General features: G+C 39.6%; 1 protein-coding gene across 4 annotated transcripts in view; it reads left to right on the top strand.

Annotated features, from left to right (window-relative positions):
• Positions 1-23928, top strand: part of CWC22 (CWC22 spliceosome associated protein) — a 96531-nt gene that overhangs the window by 8023 nt on the left and 64580 nt on the right. For all 4 annotated transcript variants that reach the window (XM_032957253.2, XM_032957254.2, XM_032957256.2 and 1 more), the window contains exons 7-10: positions 865-1071; positions 2666-2728; positions 5761-5853; positions 6481-6565. In XM_032957253.2, coding sequence (XP_032813144.2) covers positions 865-1071; positions 2666-2728; positions 5761-5853; positions 6481-6565 — 448 coding nt within the window. The remainder of the gene's footprint in view (positions 1-864; positions 1072-2665; positions 2729-5760; positions 5854-6480; positions 6566-23928) is intronic.

Genomic DNA, 23928 nt, shown 5'->3' with positions numbered 1-23928 from the left:
GGCACACAGTACAATTAACCTGTTTTGAAATGCATTAAATTAATGTTGCGGTATATTGTGCAGGGCGCGGCAGTAGTTGCGGTGCCATCTGTACGGTAAATTATAGCAGATGCTCGAACCGTGCGCCATGTGCCTGGACACGTTTCAGTCCGTTTCACACAGGATGCTGGAACATTCTTCATGGTGTATTACAGTGATCTTAGATATTAGACGGTGCCCTTGGACAGGCAGGTCAAGATTTAAGACTCATTTATTTTCCTATTAAGTGTCCGGAGATGCGGTTGCATTTTAAACGTCATATGAATGTAAATTGCATTGTATTAACACACCGAACTTGGTATATTAATATTTATTTGTTTTGTCGTCGTGTGGACGACCGACTTACAATGCCCCACAGAAACAGATCAGTTGGCACGAGGTTCGTTGATATTGACCTCAAGGGTCAATGTCGAGGCCATCTATGCCCTGCACATGCCAAACCACAATATACACAGCATGGTCCTGCAATTACTATGGTTTCTGACTCTTGCCGCACCCTGGACACATCTCTACATTGTCAAAGCTTCTGCATGTTTTCTTCACATTTTAGCACGACTTGAGAGATGGATGTAAATTGAGACAAAATTCCTTGTTGGTTTAGGATGTGAAAATATGTGGGTGTCTACACCATTTTGTTTCCATCTTTGAAACAAATAGACTACATTTAAATATGGCATCTCAACACCTACACACATGTGAGCTATTTATACATACCTTTACCTACAGAATTAACAAATTGCATGGTTTGCATATTGGTAGCCTGCACGCGTACACTGCTGTCACAAACCCCTGTTAATAATATCTGCCGTGCTTCTCGCTCTGCAGCGATCTTTGAGAGGCTGCGGAACATTCTGCACGAGTCCCAGATCGACAAGCGCGTGCAGTACATGATTGAGGTGATGTTCGCCATCCGCAAGGATGGCTTCAAGGACCACCCGGTGATCCCTGAAGGCCTGGACCTTGTGGAAGAGGATGACCAGTTCACGCACATGCTGCCGCTGGAGGATGACTACAACTCTGAAGACCTTTTAAGTGAGCAGTTGTCCGTGGGTGGGAGTTTGGTGGCCCCTTTTGCGGAAGCGCCAGAAAGCGTCGCAGCTTGTCCTTGGGAGTAATATGGGCAGATATCCCATGTGTCGCATATAACGAGTTTTTTATTTTTTTTCAGGATCCCTAAAAAAAATGAAAAGCAATTTTGAAATATAAAATCGTGGCTCCAAAGATTAAAAAACTGAACAGCGTGCAAAGCAATGCTACCTTGTTATCGGTATCTCCATGCTGCACAGAAATGGCAGGCGTCAGGGAGGCTTAGTTACTCTACGGTAACTGCTCTCGCAATGCATTGTGTTCCACAATTGATTTGTGATTGACAGTGGTTTCAGTGGTGTTTTTCAAATCTTTCATTCGCAGTCCTTCCATCTAAGAATTAACAGCCTCAACTCCGTGTAATTTACAAGATATGACATGAAGTACATTGATGCTGATTTGGTTCATTCTCTAGTGTTGTATGTAGGGCCTAAAGTATTCTTCCTCATAAGGCCAACCATGTTTAGCACCAGAGCTCGGATCTTGCATGGAGTAATCACCCTGGATACAGCTTTGTCAAGCAGCCATATCCTTGTGACCAATGGAAGGAGACGGTTGACCGGGAATATTTACTATCGGGGATCAGAAACTTCCTTTGTTTTAACTTGGCGAGATGCTTGTTTGACTTTGTATCTGTTTTATGTACACAGACATCATCGTTAATGAAAATGCGAAACCAGGCTTTAGAAAAAGACAGTGTGTAAAATCAAAGAAAGCCACGATACACTCAGACCAGCAAAGTAACAAAACGTGTTTTCACTATTCCTGCTGTAGGCAGATTTGGCATTGCCCGATTGCTATAGGCATTAGGTAACTAAAAAATTCCTTATCTTGGTTTAAAATAAAGTTTGTTTTTGAACGTATGCTGACTGCTGCACGTGTTGCAGTATTTTAATTTAACTTGAGTTTAAAGACATTCTTCGCTGGACTCATTTAAAGTGCTGATTGCATACCACAGAATTTCATTATAAAAACATCAAGTGGGGGAATAATATTTCTGTTTTAATGACTTTAATTGTATTCCAATAAGGCTAATTATGAAAATGATGGCTTTTGAGAGTCCCTTAGAAGGTAATTATGGAAATTAGGTAAAATTAGCTGATTTTTAAGGTGTTCCTTGCTTCAGGTGTACACAGCTCTCGCCTGAAGTGATGTGTGCATGTAAAACTTAACTTGCTATGGAATATCGTGTTTTGATACAGTATGTGGCAATATGCTGACCTTGATCATTGTTACACTTATTTGTGATCTTGTATTATTTATTTGTGATTTTTGGTACAAAATTGGTATGGAGATGACTGAATAGAGATGACTGAATTTTTTTTGTTATTTTTCTATTCCAGTTAAAATGTAATTAGTTTCCACCCAACTATAATATTCTTCCTAATTTGTTTGGTCATCAGTTGCCACTTATTAGTTAATTTTAGGCTTGTTTGGAAGGTGAGTCAATTAATCTTGTATGACATATACCCAAGAGTCTTCAGATGAATAATTATGACTTTGACCTTAACTTGCTTTTTGCATATTGGTGTCATTACAGATATTTTCAAGCTGGATCCAGATTTTTTGAACAATGAAGAAAAATACAAAGCCATCAAGAAAGGTAATGCAATCCTCTTAAGTTTTTCCATCTTTTCCCTCTACATATTTACTTGAATGTGTTTGGAGACATGCAACCTCCAGTGTTTATTGAATGCACTTGGGTTTTAATATATTAGATATTATTACAAGATTTACTTGAATGTGTTTGGAGACATGCAACCTCCAGTGTTTATTGAATGCACTTGGGTTTTAATATATTAGATATTATTACAAGATTGAAAATATTCCTAAATAATTGTCTTTGTCATAAAAAACAAACTGGTATAATTCGTTATTTATACAGAGTGAATTATATTGGTATATGTTTTTAACGTTCTATTTTTAATCATCTTAATTGACCGGTTTATTTTTTATAAATCCCATGAACCTTTTTATTTAGAGCTTTATTTTCGCCGTTGATTGTGAATGTTCATTGCACCTTTTGCGATTTGGTGATTCTGTATTGTTATTTTATATCGCGTTCTGCACAAAAATTGCATCCCAAGTGTTGTGCAATTTGTAATGTGCACACTTTTGTAATGGAAGCACGGTAAACCACAGTTTGGCCTGTTGGCAGCCAGAACCGGTGCCAACAATTGCCCAAGCTTTGTGGCCTGCTAATTTAGGGCAATAATTGCTTCGTATAATTCTCATTGTTTCATTTTGCCGGCTATTTATCAAATTTGCCAAATTTGGAATGTGACGCAGGCCCGAAATGGGGCCTACTCTTGCAAAGAACTTCACGGATTCTTTAACGCCCGCTGTGAAGCCGATGGTTTCTATTTCATGACTAATACACCTACACGACTGTTAGGCCATGTCACCGCTACAATTGTTGCTGTGTGGCTAATTTAGCCCACTGGTTCTCAAAGTGTTGTCTCCCGGGACGACTGGTGGTCTGTGACGGTCCCCCAGGTGGTCTGCGAGGGTTTGATGCAAATGCATTTTGATCCGGAATTCATGACCTTTATACCTTTTGTTTTGCACATTCATTCATATTTTACTCATGGTATTTCATTAAAAAAATGAAGTTAGGTAAACTACCCTGATTAAACTACCCTTAACCACCTTATCTATAAAAGTAATTTTTGTCTGTCTGGGTGTCTGTCTGTGCAGGTTACCTTGTGACGTTTTTAACTGACTTACTGTGGGGTTTACGTATCAAAAAAAGTACACAGATACCACGCGATATGCCCTGGACGGAAAAGCGCTATTCTTGTTTCCCATCGGTCAACTTTAAAGTAGTTAAATTAACAATTTATTTCTTTTATAAGCACAGGGTGGCGTCAGAGCACGCACCTGCGCATGTGCGGGAACGCTGACTCGGTGGGGGCGGGGGGGGAAATTCTCATTTGTGTTAAAAATGCAACAAAAATACACGACACTGAGGTAAATTCTTCCAAGTGTGATGTCCTCTTTTCCCCCCCTCCCACCCCAATGTGTGCAGTTACTACTATAGAGTCGATAGATAAGACTACAATAGTCCGTAGATACTACTACTGTAGTGGGGCGGGGGGATGGTGGGGGGAGTAGCGGCCCAGCCCCAGCCGGCCAATGCGCCACCTTGGCCAGCTGGGCAATCTAGACAAGCTAGGCGAGGCCGGGGGCTGTGCACGGGACTAGGCCTCACCACTGTTAAGTTAGTATTTAACTGCTATAGAGTCGATAGACACTATTATAGAGTCGGTACATATGGCTATAGAGTAGGTAGATTCTACTGTAGAGTTGGTAGACACTACTGTAGAGTCGGGAGATACTACTGCAGAGTCGGTAGATGCTAATTTAGAGTCAGTAATATACTGCTATAGAGTAAGCATATACTTCTTTAGAGTCAGCAAATACTATCGAATTAGTAGTTACGACTATAGTCAGTAGATACTACTATAGAGTCGGTATATAATACTACAGTCTGTAGATACCACTGTAGTCAGTATATACTGCTGCAGGGTCAGTAGATATGATAATTGAGTCAGCAGATACTGCTATTGAGTCAGCAGATACTGCTATTGAGTCAGAAGTTACTACTATAGAGTTAGTTACTACTATAGTCAGTGGATACTACTATAGAGTCAAGATACTGTATCGTCAGTAGATACTACAGTCAGTATATACTGCTGTAGAGTCAGTGGATACTACTATAGAGTCAGTAAATACTGCTATAGAGTCAGTAAATACTGCTATAGAGGCAGCAGATACGACTATAGAGTCAGCGGATACCGCTGTAGTCAGCAGATACTGCTATAGATTCAGCAGATACTACTATACAGTTAGTAGTTACTACTATAGAGTCGGTAGATACTACTGTAGGGTCAGTAGATACTACTACGGTCAGTAGTGACTGCTACAGTCAGTAGATACTACTACGCAGTCAGTATCTACTACTGGGCTCCATAAATACTACTGTACAGTCAGTAGATACAACTACAGAGTCAGCAGATACTACTGTAGAGCCAATACTATTGTAAAGTCAGGTACTACTGTAGAGTCATTAGATACTACTCACTCTCTTGTATGTAGGGTGTGTAGGTATATATGCCTATGCGGGGATAAAAATATTTTTTGTGGGGGTGGGGTCGACAATTTTTGGAAACCTTTTAGATTAACTATTTACCCCCCACTTTCTATAATTTTTTGGACTTCTGCAAGCCTCTTATAATTTTGTTGACAGACAAATGGACAAACAAACGGCATGCCGGGCTTTCACAATAGCTTAGTATTTGTGTATGCATGTGTTATATTTTTAAGAGAAGTTTTGAAATATATTTTTCCCCCGGGCAATGCCAGGTACTTCCCACTAGTATGATCTAAATGCCAACCCTAAAGAAAAAAGTCTACGTTTTTTTATAATTCCGGTAATATGAATCATTTTGTATTACTGGTGTTTAGAGAGAGAAGTGAATGCGTTTTGTCACCAGGGGTGGGCTGGCTCTGGTTGATGTGGTCCGTGGAAATGTTTGCATCGGCTGAGCGGTCCGCGGCCCAAACAAGTTTGAGAACTGCTTCAGACCATGTGCACATACTGTAATGTACTCGCTTCATTTAATCACTGCACAGAAATATTGGATGAAGGCAGCAGCGGGGAAGGCGAGAGCGGGGAGGGGGAAGGTAGTGACAGCGACGATGAAGAAGAGGATGAAGAGGAAGCAGGTGAGTGAACAAGACACCTGCACTCACAGCAGCCAGTTGCCTTGTTTGATTGTAACCGACCTTGCAAATTACAACAGCTGCTGAGAGCAACCTGGGAATCCGGCCAGGTGGCTCGGAAGGTTGCGAGTTCGAACCTTGATTGCGAGTGCAAACCTTGGTTGCGGGTTGATTAAGCCCATCATCCCTCTGGAGTCGAATTGAGTACCACTTTGTGGGGAAGTTAATAGTGGGTGTCTTATGGATATTTTCATCCCCGCCATAGGTATGTGCAATTTTGCCTCGGTGCTCATTTGAGCACAGAAGGACTTCGACTTTATTTGAGCACCTGTCTTTGAAATCGCAAGAAGTGTGTATCTTTTCTTAACAAATGTTTAACAGTTAGGCTTTCGCGACCAATATTATCCATGATAGAGGTCTGTGGGTTAGATCGCGTAAATATAAATGTGTTGTTAAACCCACCACCACCCGACACAGCCAATTAGTAAGGTTTGTCATGTAAACAAACATGCCACGATCTAACCCAAAAGCGTCTTATTATAGAGAAATGTTGATAAAAAAAATGTTTTGGTTTATACTGTGTGTCCATGATGCCTGAAGTGAATACCAACCTTGCCTTTGCGCTTGCAGAGAAACAAAAGATGACAATTTTGGACCAAACAGAAACAAACCTGGTTTCTTTCCGTCGCACCATCTACCTTGCCATACAGTCAAGGTACGTTTCATGGATACGAAGGCAGTAAACACCCTGTTTTTTTTAACATATGCTGTGAAGAAGGGCAGTTGCCCGTAACATCAGCTATTATATATGTTCCTTTAAGACATTATTATTATTATTGATGAACGTGTTGAGTATTTTTTTTTTAATAGTGCAATTTTTTTTATCATCAATGCATGAATGTATACTTTTTATGTGTGGTTCATTGGTATACTTGGGGAATTGTTGGTAAAACGCATTTACATGCACTCCTGTGTGAAAAGGTGGCTCATTGCTCAGCAATAAAACGGTGTGTTCTTTTACCTCCAATACAGGGGGAATTAAAAATGAATTCTCAAGTAACGTTTATATGCTAATATATTTTCAGAACACCGAGTACCTAGCCCAAAGGGAGAGCAATATAGGATATCTACTGGAGAAATTACCTGAAAATACATTTGACTTTGAATTCTATCCTTGTATCCAGCTACCCGAGTGTAAAAAAAAAAACTGTATAGTTCTCTGAGTATTTGAACCTGCGGATTGTAAAATAATTGTTGAAAATCAAACCTGTCGGCAAGTTGTAAAGAGCATACTTGTATGGGAGAAGTGATTTACACTCAAAACATTTTTTTTTACAACATTTTGGCATCTTGGACATTGTTTTTGAGCAGGTACATGTGGCTGCCTTTATAATGTCTTCTAAAATATAATATTCCATTACAGAAAATGTGTTATATGTTTCATCCAACGTGAGAATTTTCTTCAACACAGTTGATAAACTGCAGCTTCAAAATTAATAGCACAGCACATTTTCTCAATATTCGCTTGTCAGTTTTTATAATGGCAGTGTTGGAAGCCATCCGGCATGGCAATGTGTGTTGCTCAGTAATGCTCGTACTCTGCATTACCGGTACGGTGTAAAATGTTGTTCGCGATGTGTCGGGGTGGTGGATTTCACAAACATGGGGTAATGGTATGTGGTGAGGGCCAAAAGTTTACTCGCTGAAAGCCCTTGCCAATTTTATATTTAGAAAACATGTTCAAACAGCTGCTTTGTTTAGAAGCTATGATCATACTTGAAAAAGGTTAGAATTTTCTTTGCACCTCTCCTTTTTGTGCATATAGGTATGAATGTTGAACTTCTTTCGCACCGTAGCGTAGCTAACCATGCTGATCGGGGATGTGCGTGAAGGACAACAAACTAAACACCAAAAGCAGTTCTAAAGAAATGAGTTTTAAATCTAGATATCAAAGTGCATAGCTCCAGTGGCTTCTTAATATCGGAAGGAAGAGCATTCCAGTTGGCCGCAGAAGCGCATCTGAAAGCGTGCGATGCAGTGATCTTTTTTGTTCGATGGCTAGCCAAAAGCCACTGTGGGGGGCGTGACCAGAGTTTACGTGATGATGGTTTATGCTCCTTGACGAGATCACAAGGTATTGTGGTTCATTTGTGGTTCATTTGTGGCAAGCACTTTGTGTGTGACGAGTGCAGCTCTTGCCTGTTTTTTTCAAGCCCTTGTACAGTATCGTCTCTTGCGTTATTGTACATTTATATCCTGTGCCAAGTATACCGCTCTCCAATGTGGTGTACAAATCATGAACTCTGCCAATGTGAAGTGCAATTTCTTAACACGTGCATTTCAAATGCAGACTGCTTGGCAAGCAGGAACTATTTGCCAACATGTTTTATCGTGTTTTTTAACACACGAACAGTGTGTATTTTTTCTCCAGGTCCTCTGGTTTTTCTCTCCATATTTAGAAACATGCCTTGAGAATATTTAGATTATTTTGCTACTATAAATTTCCACATGATATGCCACTTCGTTGAGCTATAATTTGTGGCCAGATGGATCTGAAAAATAATCTAATAGCTCAGTGGGTTTTGACTAGTAAGATAAAAATAGTTTAGTTTTTTATATTTTTTAAGTAATGTGCTTTCCTCTCCTATACTGTACACTCCGCTTGTGTTTTGTAGTGTTTGTTGGCACGTTCTGACCCACCCCTAATGGACATATGTAAAAAGAGCTTTATAGCTCATCGGATTCCTCCACTATAAATTAATATTCTGATTCTGAAATTAGTGTTTCAGCGGTTAGTTTCCCTGCATGATGAATCCATTTACTTGAGTTAGATTCTTCTCTACAGCTAACATTAATAGTGTGATCTCTGAACCATTTCATAGGTCATTCTCTTTTCACCAACCTTCCCTGACCAGTGCGGTGAAGTATGGTTAAACAAACCCATCACCGACACAATATGGAGGAGGCCTTGATTTAATAGCAGATGGACCAAGGACTGAAACATTCTGCATACTGTATAACTATATATTACATGGCCAATTTGAATCAAAATCAGTGACACCATTATCTGTTGGTCATAATACAAAATATTTCTGAGAAAACTATTTGCGTAGTGTTGTCCTTCAAAATACAAACTGTTATTCTTTAGATGATTCTTACTACCTGTTATGTTGTGGTGAATTACCAAGATGCCTTGATTACTGTCAATAAACATTAACGTTCCTGCCATATAATTCCCCAGACTTAAGCCAGTGTGTGCAGGTTTCACAGACAACATTTTAAAATAGCGCATACCTATGTAGTGAGTTCAACTGAGTTGCAGACGTACTCTTGGAGGCAATACATTTATTAACACCAACACACGGGGCAACTGCCCATTTACAGAATAACAACCTATGGTGGTGACCACCAGGATAACTACACTAAGCACACCGTAACTAGCTACAACGAACCGGACCACAGCTTGGGTCCAGGTCCACGTGTTGGAGACTCGGTAGGACGTACAACGTAGATTTCTTCAGGATGAGCAACAGCAGCCCGTCCCTCGGATTATATCCCCTGTGGCATGGCTGTCTCCGCCCTTAGCCACGACCACCTTCTAGAATCCTCGAGCAGGATCTCGACCCTGACACGTGACCACCCCTAGCTCCCCACTTGGGGCCCCCGTGGAGACTTAACCGGTCACGTGTCCTCTCGGGTCAACCAGAGTGCCACGGCCCTTAGTAACCCCATTCCCATGGCCGGCACTCCCACACCCTGTCCTGTAGGGGCCGGCACTGCAACGCAGAGCGTGGTGCCATCCAACGCTATCGATCAGCGCTTACCAAGCCCCTCTAGGGCCGGTACTGCACCCACATCATGGTGGTGTCTGCGATGTCGCTACACCGCACGCCGTGCCTCTCTAGGGCCGGCATGACACAGTGACATCCTGTGATGTCACTACACCTACGTCATGAATAAATTAATGTATCCCCTCGTATATAAATGCAATTATAAAGGTCTCCCTTGAAAAAAAACGGAACATTTTTTTGGGTACGAATCTATATTCTTAGTTTTTTCGGTAAAGTCACGTTGAAGAGAAACAACAAAATAACAAAATATATATAAAACAATAAAAAATTCTCACGACGTTTCGACCATAACTCAAACGGTCATCATCAGGTGTGTCGGTTTGCAATTAATTGCTGCATTCCACACACATGGTGATGTCATAGTTTACCTCAGAATACGTTACCCATTGTGTTGGAGTTTTTAGCCAGTGAGACTTAAGTTTGTAGTATATAATTTTATGGGTTATCATTATACCCTTTGAAAATGGTTAATAATCCAAACATGCATATGTACAGAGCATTTGTTGCCATATCAGCATTACCACATGATTTAAATGTCAAAGAAATTGGAAATTTTAGGGTGAAATATTTTCAGATGATTGATATTCAAGATTAATATTTTTCATCAGCAAGCTTGGACTTTATTTGTTCTCTTTATCTTTCATCAGAAAGTCATCCTTGCACAGTTTTTCCATTGTCTGTATATATCCATTATATTTTAGGAATGTCAACTTTGATGTTTTTATACTGTGTTAATGTAAGTTAGATACTTATATGAACTCATTACACAATAGTGAGTGTAGATGAAAGGCATGCAGTTGAAATCAGCTGGTTGAAGAGTTAAGCTGGAGTGAACGAATCAATTCTGACTCTTTCCGTAAATGACCAGTAACTCATTAGTAATGCAAATACAACACACACACGGTGATTTCCAGACATGGCGAATGGGACATTGCTGTGACAATTAAGCAATTTTTTTGGCGACGCTGCGTTGGCAGTGGTGCACAAGCACAATTAACAAAACAGTTAAACTTTTTCATCAAAAACACCTTGGCCTTAAAAGACGAAATAAAAGCTGACAATTCAAGCCATTGCCCTTCAAGCACATGAAAAAAGGTAATTGCCCTAACATCACCTGTTTTGATTTAAAGCTTTCGTGACTGCAGTAATTCATATTCTTAGTTTTTTCGGTAAAGTCACGTTGAAGAGAAACAACAAAATAATAAAATATATAAAACAATGAAGATGACCGTTTGAGTTATGGTCGAAACGTGAGAAATTTTTATTGTTTTATATATATTTTATTATTTTGTTGTTTCTCTTCAACGTGACTTTACCGAAAAAACTAAGAATATCACCTGTTTTATATATATTTTTATTTTATTTTAAGGCAGTGTTATTGACTAAAGTATTTTGATCAAAGCTCTGTCCTCCCATCATGCCTTGCATGTCACATGACATCACGATGTAAGGCCTATTTTGCCAATCCACTACTAGAAGTGAGCCTCTCCAGACCTTGCAGTCTGACGTTGCTTGCACGTACCATGCCTCTTTTTAGATCGCCTATTGTTTATGGTCACAGAAGCACCTTTTTGTCTGTCATGAAAGCACATTTCGTGTTACTTATCAAATCCAATTTCTCCGTTTAAAGGATTAACGCTCATCTGTCATAGACATAGACGCTCAATAATTACTCTGAACTCGAATTATTGAACTTGAATACAGTGCAACCCACTGACAAAAACTGTCACAAACCAAAAGTGACAATCACAGCCCCCCCCCCCATGCATGCACAAAGAGATTACACCGAAGTAGTTTATGTTGACAATTTATGGTTTTGTCACCCGGGGAAACATTTGCCTGCAGAAAATTAGTGGAAGCTTTGTCTCGGATATGTTTTGGGGTTGCAATGGCATTGCAAATAATGTCAGAGTAATTGCGTTTGTGAAGAACCTGGAATAAATCAATTTTATCGCAACACATTTTATTGTAGGATGGATAATGTGATACAACTTCAAAATTAAATTACTTTCTTGGTTTCTGCATATACACAAAGCATAGTCCATTTCAACCGTCTGTTTTTTTATACTATAATGGTTCCTTACAAAATAGCGGTGCTTTTGTCAGAAATAACGAATACAAATTAGAATTTGCACACTATTTAGTTTTAATCCGAGGCATTCACATCTATGTAGCCAACCTGAAGGCTGTACAGCGTCTGGGTGTTTTGTATTTAGATTATTTACTATGGGAATGTGTGTCCCTATTGCGCCTCACATTTAAGATGTGCCTCTGCAATATCAAACACGATTTGAATTAAATTAGTTTCCTCTATGTTTTTCAGTTTATTAGCCGCTGCCGATCGATGTTGATTACTGATTATCGCTACGCGTGTTTGATGAATTGGCGATTCATATTTTGCTCGTACCTCACTGATTTATTTAACTTTGAGGGAGCCACATTGTGCACGAAATATTAAATTTTGCACATTGCTTATTATAGAGTCTCGATTTCGACTGCGAGGAATCTTCTAAGGAATGGTGGACCTAACGTTTGCAATTCGGTCAATTGCCTGAAGGTTTGCCTTTTTCCCCGTGAGATTGGTCGTCTTTGTGGTGTGGGTAACCCGCGTAATATTTTACACAGTGGCTTTGCACTGCACTCGAAAAGTGATGCTTTTGCACTTCATCTGGAGCCAAGGTCATTTTATGCAAAGGCCGCTGCTACTCAGTGTTACTTTGTAAAGATGTGTTGCCAAAACCTAGGTAGTATTTCAGCCTAACTGATAAACGTTGGACTTGAGAATTTTTTTTACTTTACAGTGACTCAATCTTAATCGTTTTTAGGATGTTTTTCAGGCCCTTTTAGGAAACCAGATCGCATTGTATAAAATAATTTCAGAGACAAAAGATGAATTGTATCATTCTCATCATAATTCACGTTGATGTGATGTGAATTATCTTTAGCTAAGATTGAGTTCATAGATTTATCGCGTAGGTTACACGGAGAAAGGATGTTTTTACTTATCTCTGTGCAAAGAAATTAACAAAGCAATTGTGCAATTTTTATTTAAAGCTTTCGTGACTGCAGGGATTCATGTATATAAAGCAATTGTGATTAAACAAAATGTGATGAGTGCAGAGGTGCACGTTTGGGAATTACATAGAGAGACAGAAACGAGAATATATGTGATAGACAACATTAACAGGTAAACAATGTAATTTTTACTCGAGAAAAGTGTGCTTGGGCAGGACCATTCACTATAAGGGGTGGTCGAGACTAATGATGGATTTGCAGCCAACGGAACGGAACACAGCCCCAAACGGATTTCCACTGCGGAGGGTGGATTGACAACAGAAGCTTGGATATAGGAGCTATATGGGTTGTTGCTTTGCGAGACTATTAGGTGATGGATTAGGGAGGCGTCTATCTAGCAGTGGATAAATCATGGCTCAACATTCAAAATACTCATAAAAAAATATAATAATTCACGATCCTTAGTTAATTTATTGCTGGATTAAAGCCTCATTTATTCAGCATGCTTTATAATTAACTGAATTTACGGTTCGTTTGGTTCCGTTGAAATTCATTTTCATGGACGCAAGGTGTCATTCAGTTTGTTGTTTTTGTCGTGTAAAACTCTTTATGCGATCTAACAAAACAAACTTTATTGTGGATGATATTGGTCGCGAAAGCCTAGGTGTTAATCTCTTGTAGCGATTTCCATGAGATTTGTCATTTTCTCGATCAAAGCTTCTGCTTGTGAATAGTCTCAATGATTTTAGTAGAAATGCTTGGCTATTGTTTGTTCTCTGAATCACATTCTTGGTTACGTAGCTGTGATCTGTAAGGCAGACGTGTTGCAGTGGTTGGATTTTTTTAAGTTCTGGATTTTTGTGCTCATTAACACGCAATCGAGAATGCTGAAATGTCTTTTAAGTATGCTTATTTGCAGAAATGCCCAAAGGTGGTGAACATATTCTACAGAGTAGAAGATACTCTAATTTTACAAATTTCTCGTGTCCTGGGAAAATAATTAAATTGTCAAGAAGGGCGGGGGGGGCAGAAACCTTTAGGATTTGTGAAACAATTATTGTTGCTCTTATTCTGTATTCAAAATTGGTTCCTAAACTGCTCATTAGTACGTAACAGACACCGACTTCCTTCCAATCGCGGGACTAAATTGTGCGAGCAGAATCTTGCCGTCTTTCTGATGGAACGCTAATTGTGGCATATGCAATTTCGCGTCACTGGTATCACCTAGAGGTTCGTTCGCACCGCGGAGGCCATTCTGGGAGGGAAATGAGCTCCTCAGAGGAACGTGCAATGATAAATAATAAATATTTGCTTCATTTTATTCGGAATAATTTTGCTTTTGCATGTAGCCCAGTTGTCCTGGAAGCTGGCGTCTTTAAGCAGGGGTTTATTGGTCTACTTAAAACAATTCAAGAGAAAACCATCGACCACAGCATGCAATGTGTTTTGAATATATAGTCACTGTAACCAATTCAGTTATATATAGATATGTTTTTTTATGACGTTAAGTATGGTCTGCAAAAGCACATCCATCAGTATTCTTGGTTCTTTCGGTAAAGTCACGTAGAAGGGAAACAATAAAATAATAAAAATATAAAACAATAAAATTCTCACGACGTTTCGACTGCAACACAAGCTTGTGTGAATTTTATTATTTTATTGTTTCCCTTCTACGTGATTTTACCGAAAAGAACCAAGAATATGAATCCCTGCAGTCACGAAAGCTTTAAATCAAAATAAAACACATCCATCAGTCTTTATGTCAAATATTCGTAAGCAACTGAGAGTTGGGGGGGGGGTGATGAGCAAGGAATGCTTGGCGTGTTGTGTGTGGGGTGGGGGGTGTGTGGAGGAGAGGAGTGGGGGGGGGGTCGTTATCGATGATCAGAAAACAGCAGGGAGGGGGGGGTCTATGTAGTATACAAGCCAACTTACCATGGTGAAGGCTATGCAATTAACGCGAATGCGGGTCGCAATCGGGATTTTTTTTTGGTTCTCACTTTGGGGTGACTAAAAAGGTGACTCAAAAGGTAAAAATTGTTTTTCAGACCACCAAAGCAAGAATGGTTGCGTTTTTGACATGTTAAAGTGGCAGGGTGACATGCAAAGCTTTATTGGCTCTTGTGAAATCACAGATATTTTTTACAGCATTCTCATGGAACCCTGCTGCTTAGGCTAATGAAAATAAAGTGCTCAGCAAAGCAAGCGGAGTATGGGAGTGCGTTTTCTATCAGTGGGGGTCCAACTTATTTTTTTGGCTGATGCTTGCAGGTAATTAACAGAGCGCTGTTTTCAGCATGCATATCAGCATCTGTTCTGCCTCGCTCGTTTGAGGCATTGAACAAAAGAATGTATGCAGATACCAGTGCAATTAAATTCCACCCTTCTTCCATAAGCTTGTTTTTTTGCTGCATGTTAAGCATGGAAAGGTTTTAGCATCTCATTAAACTTGTGACATTAACATTGGCCATTCCTTGTAGTTGGGACCATTGTGAGGCATATCACTGACGTGCAAAAACCAGCGTGACCTTTTTTTGTGTGTGTGCAAAATTAAAAACTGTGCAAATGAAAATGTGCGGCTTTTAAAAATTAGCCGCAAGCTACTGTGATGTAATTGCACAGTCATAAACGTGTATGCCACATTGAATGTAGGTATTTATTTTTCTGAGCACATTTTTTTGTTAACAGAATATTGAGAACTCTTGTATTATTTACCTTCTTAGTGTTAAATTAAAAGCTGTAAAGTTAGTGGAGGGGGGGGGAAGGGGGGTACATCATATATTATACGCTTTAGAATTATGCTCATAGACCGTGCACAATAGCCAGGTAATACGATGGCTGAATGTCCCCATTACTCTGCTATCGAGTGCAAAAAAAGATGTATGGCCTTTAGCACAGAATATGGTCAAAAATAGCTGGATACAAGGTTCAGGTTTGCTCGTAATAGAAAAGAGACATTAAAACACGGTTTACATTACTTATTAGCTTTCACAAAGGTTTTTTGCTGATGAGTTAATTATAGATAGCTTGACTTTTCCTGTTAATGCGATGTCTTGCCATAATTATTCATGTAACAGTTTTCATGGTTGTCTCTCTTTCAAGTATATATTTTTTTTCTCTGAGGAAATGCTTTTGGGAGGGGGGAAATTGAATACAGAACTATAATTACACTTTGTCATATGTAACTTTGCTCACTTACTATATTGTTACAGATTTGTGATACCAAAGCACAATGTACATAGTAGACGATCACCACGTGATAAAGACTGCACAGATGTTTTTTCTTTGGAGCTCACCATATTGTCTGTACCTTACATTAAAAAGCCAAGGGAAAATCTATCATTGATGCAAAAACCACTCATAGATTCAGAGTACAGTATTTCTGCATCTGTTGAGCCTTTGATATTAGTGTTTACTTATTTTTTTTTACATGGTACAGGCAAAATATGCTCGGGCGATGTTGTGTATTCCATGGGGAGGTCTTTAAAATGTTCTCCACGCTGAGCTATTGGTGGCGCTTAAAGGCCCATTGAAGCCCGATAGATCAATGTTACAAGAGGAAGAGCAAGTTGTTTAATCTTCTCAGCCTTAGCTCCAGTTGTGGTTGTGTAAATGTGACCTCGTGTGTGCTATTTATTTCGTGTGTACGTTTGGGTCAAAAGTGGTAGGATTTTAAAAAGCAAAAAAATGTTTTTGCAGCATTTTGTTTTTCCGGGTGCAGTGCTTTGTTTACACAGAAACCCATGCTGTGAGCACCATTTGCTTCCAACTTGGTTATTGCCAATCTTATAGCAGCATTGAAAATAAGACCCCTAAGCAATCCATTATTGCTAAACATTTTATATTGACTCGATGAGAGTCTGCGTGTGTGCATTAAGACCCAACATATTTTGTTCTGCACACCTCTTAGTTTGCCTGGGGAATTGATGTTTTCCATAGATAAGCGCGGACAAAACTATTGTGACAAGATTTTCTTTCCTTTCAACCCTGCAGTTTACCAGGCTGAGTTGCATTAACGCGTCAGTGCTTGGGGAAATGTTCGGTCTTTCTGCACTACAAAGCTTTCACTGATGCGTCGGATAATTGGTGCTGGAAAGGTCGGCATGAAGGTCAACATAGAATAATGGGTTTTGGGTTAAGGCTTTAAGCAGCGTTGGTGGGTGATTAGTTTTCTCAGAGAGATGGGCCATTCAGTCAAGCATTTGACCACCGACAGAGAGAAGGAACTGTATCTTGAAAATGGACATGCATATCGAGTTTGTTGAGGATATTTAGCTTCATGTTTTGTGGGGGAGCACTGTGACGGGTACGGTAACACGGGTGCTTCTTGTTGGCATGTAAACAATCAATACTGAAATAATATTGTGAAAAGAAGCAGCAATAGAAATAATAAATATGCTAAGGGTGGGGCTGGTAAGAATAAAAAAATCCATTTTATTGGAGTGGTCTGGTGCAGTGGTTACACAATACAATTTTTTCTGCCATTTGTAATTTCAAATTGCCTTGCACGTGACCTTTTCGTAAAGTACGACATGTATTTGTTTTTGCACCTGAAATCAATATTGCCCTTTATATAAATTACTTTCACATTAAATAACCTTCTGCGGAGCACTGTAGGAATTTTTTTGAGTATAATATGTATGTTGGAACTTCTTCCACACCCGTACGTAGCCAACCGTGCGAATCGGAGGCGCGGACCAGCCGTTGCTAATCGGAGGGCATCTTCGACCATATATGGGAGTTGCTGCAAGATGATCCCAATGGGAAGCAAAAAAGAACCGTCGCTGGATATGCATGAGGGCTTGCGACGGTTTGCTGGTGCGGCTCATTGGATGGCATTTCAGCTGTGAATTTCCCTTTGCAGTGGCAGCACTGGTTTCCTTCTGCAGTAAAATGCACGGGCAACGTGCACGTTTACCTGTCAGGAAACATTTCACTTGCTACTTTAAAACTTGAGTCGCCATTTTGCGCAGTGTAATTAAATTATGATTTATTTAACGGCTTCGTGAATGGAAAACTGTAATCTGCATCTCGTTATATATATTTTCAAGTACATTTGGGGGTGTGCTACTTTAAATTGGGCATGGGGGGGTTGGGGAAAAGAGACCAGTCTCGAGAGAGTAGTTTGATTGATGGAACATTTTTGTTTCACTTGTGAAAAATAGTTCAGAGATTTGGACACTGGAGTCTTGAAGGCTTTGGGTTTTTTTCCCGCCGGCAATGAAATTACCTAATAAAAGTGACCTCAACATTTAGAACAACAAAAATTCAGATGACCTTTCTAACCGCTAACATTTGTTATCTATTGATCGAAGCCGAGCAAAACATCAGTACCTTTCAAAAATAAAAAAAAACTTTGTTGGCAACTTGGAAAATGTTACACTTGGTTCAATACTGATTGTTCTCTGTAGTTGCATTAAAGCACAGCTTTAACCCGTGCTCAAGCCTACATTTAGGGTACGTTTTTAAAGGGTTTTGATCCATTACATCGCTTTGTTCTCGTTTATTCGGTCGCATTGACCTATAATTTGCTTATGTTGGTTCAATAAGCAGCACTCGGCCAGTAAACACAGTTGGTTTCTCAATTCCAGAGCACACACATGGCATAACTCGACAAGCATGCCATTTGCTGATATTTGGCTTTCCCTTTTGGCGTCTAGTCATTTTCCGACATGTATGCCTTTCTGGTATAATCTCTTCCACTTGCGCATGTGTGAAGCTAAACGGTAGATATTTTTGCCTGGTACCTTCATCGAGTTGTGAAAACCTTGAGCCATTTTTATGATTGCTGTGGCATACTGATGAGTACTTAGCCCAAAAGCTTAGGACAAAGCACTTCAAATTAAAATATTTGTTCCCAGTGTTTTTTTTAGGGAGTTGGCAGTGAGCTCCATGAGCACGGTGTGTTTTTTTGGTACATACCTAACACGTTTTATAACAACTTTAACGTCCGATTTCGTATTTTACAAATCTTGCCTCTCAGTTTACGATTGGTCGTAGAATTAATTCGCAATGGTGATAAATAAAGTTTACGTGCGATTCCTGACAGAGTGCTCGTATAGTTATAAATGCAGTACTTAAACATTTTATCAAATATTTCGGATTAATTGAAGACAGTAGTATAATAATGTGGAGGCTTTCCAGTCGTTGTTATTGTGTTGGAAGTTAACATAATCTTTGAACACTCGGAAATATGAAATATAATTTCAGGGCACATTCTGTCATGTATTCTTGGAGCGATGAGAATTTACATTACCATACTACATTACATTGTTTGGAAGTGCAGTCTTTTACTGGTAGGAACGAAGTTGTAAACTGAGTGTACCAGCCTGCAATAGATTAATGTGTCTGTCCGTCCGTCCCCTTTCAATACTTTAACGAAGTGAAATCTCGTGTGACTGTCATCCTTTATTTAACCACGTGAGTGACGTCATTGAGAGGCACTCTCTTGTCACTGACATCCTTTATACTGGTAGGAAGGAAGTTGTGAACTGAGTGTACCAGCCTGCAATAGATTAATGTGTCCGTCCGTCCGTCCCCTTTCAATACTTTAACGAAGTGAAATCTCGTGTGACTGTCATCCTTTATTTAACCACGTGAGTGACGTCATTGAGAGTCACTCTCTTGTCACTGACATCCTTTATACTGGTAGGAAGGAAGTTGTGAACTGAGTGTACCAGCCTGCAATAGATTAATGTGTCCGTCCGTCCCCTTTCAATACTTTAATGAAGTGAAATCTCGTGCTGTTGGGGTGTAAAAATAAAATTGCGCAAAATTCCAATGTTCCTACCAGCCCACCCTGCAGGGACCTGTTTCTTGGTGCAGTCAAGTATTAATACTATTCCACTCGGGCAACTGACAAACCAGACGGACGGGATTAAAGATTTTCTTTGGTACCCATACTGTGCGTGATAATAGTAATGATCTCATTGCATTGTATTTCAACATGCATAGCACAAAATTGCTAATTTAACTCTAACCTGCATGTTTTAAATAAGTAAAATAACCAATTAATGCATCTCGCAGATGCACAGAGTTGTACTTTAAGAGGGTCCTGAATATTTTATGTTGAACTGTTCACTGCACTACCCTAACTTTAAAGTGAAGAAGGCATTTAATGCATTTGAAATTAAGACTAACAATGATGCTTTGTCCAGTTTTGGATAAGTGAATACCATTGTCTTTTACCACTGGTTCATCATACGTGCATGATAAAACTTCTCTGGTAATAATTTTTTAGAGCCTTTTGTCAATCTGTTGGTAGATGTAGGTCTCACCATTGCATTGGCGTTCATGTGGGTGTTTAGCATCAGGTTACCACGATGGGCATTGTGGGATGATGAGAATTGCCTAGGACCAGTTCAGATGTCACTCACCACTGATGGTAAACCGTGGCTGGGTATCAAACTCAGGTAGCCAGGCTGACAGCACAGTGCCCTAAACTATCGCACTGCCATTCCACCCCACTCCACCCCACCCAATACCTTTATAGGATACAATCCAGTTTGTATTTTTTAAGAGTCTAATTGCAAACACATTTGAAGTTGCCTGCTCTTGTATTGCATGTGTTTGCTCACCTTTTATTTGTCATCACCAATGAATCGCTGCTCACGGTGAGGTAAAGTCGATGTAACTGCTTGCCCCAAACAAAATTGACGGAGGCATGTTTTTACTAATCCACAGTATACGTAATGTGTCGAATATTAATGGTAATTTTACATTCAATTGCGTTAATGCACCTTTGTTTATTGTATATTTTTTTTTCTAAAGTCATACAAATCTTGTGAAAAGGTAATTTAAAAATAAATATTAATTATGGTGGCTGAGTGGCTCAGATATCCGCGTGCTGAGATGCAGGGTTCAAATTTGGGTTTCGTGAATTCATGGTCTCAGCCCAATCATCAATCACTGTGCAAAAACGCCCCATCACATTAGATTTGGATGCGCACTTGATTTGGCTTATTCCACCTCTGATAATAAAAAAATGTATTGGTTTGACTGTCATACGATGAACACTACTCTGTGGTGCATTGCGTACAAACAGTGCTTATCTCTACTGTGTACCAGAGGTCGCTTGAAGGAATTTCAGTGGTAGCTCTTTGATATCCGCTTCCGTGAGCTGCTCTCTGACATGAAGAAGGGTTGCGCTGCTGTGCGAGAGATGGAATGGATTCTGCATCTCATGGACACGATTCTGTTCGCACCATCGGTAAAAACCGAGGAAGGAGACAAAAAAAGATAAATTATAATTTGGTTATTATCCCGGTGGGTATATTAAAGAAAGAAGGTGCATTTTTGCACACTGTGTTCTCGTAATTGTGTGGGAGCAGGTAGCCGATTGCAGAATGTGTTTTTAAAGCACGTGATGAGCTTTTAATGCTTGTGAAGCACTGTGGATGCAAAGCATGTCGGCCACTTAAGGGGGCTAAAATAGCGTGCTGTAGCGTGGTGCTAAACATTGACATGAAACTAATGTGCTGCGTAATTCGCATAAAGCATTTTTAGTACAGAATAACATAAAATGCAATCCTTAAAATGTTGTGAAAATTGTCGTGAATGTGTAGATCATGTGGCCACAATTTGCATGAGCACAATTACTCATAAAGGTAAAGGATACGTCTTTTTTTGGATAATCAACATATTCGGAAATTGTCTAAAGGAGCTTCATGTCGCCTTTTTTAGGTTTACTTAATTTTATCAGTGTAGGATTAAAGTAAAATGTTTTTTTTTTCATGAACATAGCCAAAATGACAGAGTTTCTCGAACAATCTCCAAAACGGCAGTCCCATTATAAACTCACCATATAGCCCTTTTAAGGGGAGGTTCTGCTACTGCATCTCTTCATATAAAATTGCTGCAAGACACTCTGCTTTTATTGGATGTCATAAGCTGAGCCAGTGCTGGGAAGCAGGTTGGCGATATATCACTGCGAGAGGTTTTAATCTAATTCTTTCCAGCTGGAGGGTATTCCATGGGGAGTTTTGTTGCGGCAGGAAGGCAAAGCGTAGCTTCAAATTGCTTTGGGAGCGTGGGGACCAGGAATGTCTGTGCCACAAAAAGTTACTTCCATTCTCTGTTGAATCACTTGTCACCAAACGGGGGATTTCTGAAGATGAAACAACTGGCTTCAGTGTTATATTTACTAAAGTGAGAAAATGGACCTGGTTTTTTTGTACTGCTTTAATCACTGTTCTTTCCGATGCCAGGTCTGACCTTTGAGTCTTAGCACAAGTGCAAGATGCTTATTTGTTTTAGATTGTGGTTGTCTCATCCCACTTTTACCAATCAGAAACTGAATGGTCGTTTTTAGCACTTTTTTAATCATGATGCACGATTAATTACCATTTTAAGTATCTGAATTTTACAATTTATAAACCGTCCTTTTGAATTTTTGAAAGCATTCTTTTGCAAGTTTACCCCCGATTTATTGCAATTGTGCGATCAGTGTCATGTCATAAGATCCATAATTCCATTTGGAATGCTCACAGGATGGGTGCGTTCCAGGTGTCAGAAAAGGGTCCACGGTCGAAATGATTTTACTTGACTTGTGAGGATTCATTCAACGTTGTCTCTATTGATTTCACAGTCGGGACTGCGCTTAACCCAGCACTATACTAGGAGATTGTTTGAAATGTTTTTATGCATTTCAGTAATTAAAAAAAACACGTAATATTATGGGTTGTTTTTATGCAGTCATTCATGACCAGGCGTGAAAACCTTCAACTTGTGACTCACTAGAGAACCCAGTTTAATTGTGGGTGACTGCCTGGATTCAAATCGACGAACTGAGCAGTGATGGCTTAGCGCTCTGACCTCAGAGCCAACTTACCACCTATCACTCCTCTTTCATTATTAATCCTAAGCCAAGTTGTCTATATTTTTTGGTTGGAACATATACTGTAGTTATTCTTTTCATGGTTAGTACAATTGATTTGACCCCCTGGCCACAGGCAGTTGAACAAGTAGAAAAGTTTCTTAAATCCCCCAGCCTCTGTCCACCCAGCAGGCTAAATGGGTAACACCACCGGTCGGCAGGTATCATGTGGGGTACTTCCACCCCTTGTGAGGGCGTCTGGCCAGCGTGGAAGAAGAGTAGGCCAAAAATTATTCGTGGGGTGAATCCCCTTCTGCCAGCAATGGCGTGAGCAAGAAATAACTGCGCTGTACCTTTCTCTTGCGGCGTCAGATCTCGTATCAATACCGCCATAAACCTCAACGCTTCTGGTAAAAAAAAGCGGTCCTTTTTATGATTTTAGTTAGGTTTATTATGTGTGATCGAGATTATCTTAAGTCTTCAAACGGCGTTGCCAGGCTGCAATCAGGGTGAAAAAAAGCCAGAATTAACATCATTAAGTCTCAATCGGGGTTTGTGGCTGCGTTAAATGAGGTTGTTTGTGCTGAAGTCAAGGGATCCAACATAATACTTCTTTGATTATTTTAAAAGCCAAGAAAGAAAATTTTCACATGTTAAACGGTAAAGCTGGCACAGTATTGAGTTTTGCCATTCAGGGGGAAAGTATCATAACGTCAATATCACAGTTCAAAGGTTAAAGAAGACAGGACTCTTGATTGTCTTTGATCCATCCTACATGTCTGACATTTCAATGCTTGTTTTTTTTGCCTTTTGTAGATGATATTCTGAGGTTTAAAAAGCAATTGTCGCATGCCCACGCAATAGGACACCAAAAGCACGCCAAACAAATATGACGCTATTATTGCCATTCTGTTCTTTTAAAGGTACACGAAGCATCTTGTAACGCGCTGTTTATACATCCGTGTGTACACCATTGACTTGATTTTACAAACCAAAATTTATTGAAAGTTAAAATGTCCACATTTAATTGCGTACGGGAAAATATTTATCGCTGCCATTTTATTTTATACGATACGCATGTTTCTGAGTGCTTATTTTTGCGGTGCGATGCACTTGCGTTCTTTATACGTGAACAACGACATCCACACACATGTTGATACTTTGATCATTGGGTGATTAATGAGCCCTCCAATTTTATTGCCAACCAAGTACTCTAGAATCATGATTTCATCACCACTTGAATTTTACTGGATTAATCCTTGTTTGAAAAGTCTGCTTCCTAACTCAACATTTGAAATATTTCACGTGCACACAGGAGAAGGGGGGAGGGGAGATGTGTTCCCAATTTTTATATTTAATCGGGGAAACATTTGATTTCGATTTAAAGCTTTCGTGACT

Source organism: Petromyzon marinus, chromosome 19 (assembly GCF_048934315.1).
Source record: "Petromyzon marinus isolate PM22_M1 ecotype Great Lakes invasive population chromosome 19, UKy_Petmar_22M1.pri1.0, whole genome shotgun sequence".
Lineage (NCBI taxonomy): Eukaryota > Metazoa > Chordata > Hyperoartia > Petromyzontiformes > Petromyzontidae > Petromyzon > Petromyzon marinus.
This window is presented reverse-complemented; position numbering and strand designations above follow the sequence as displayed.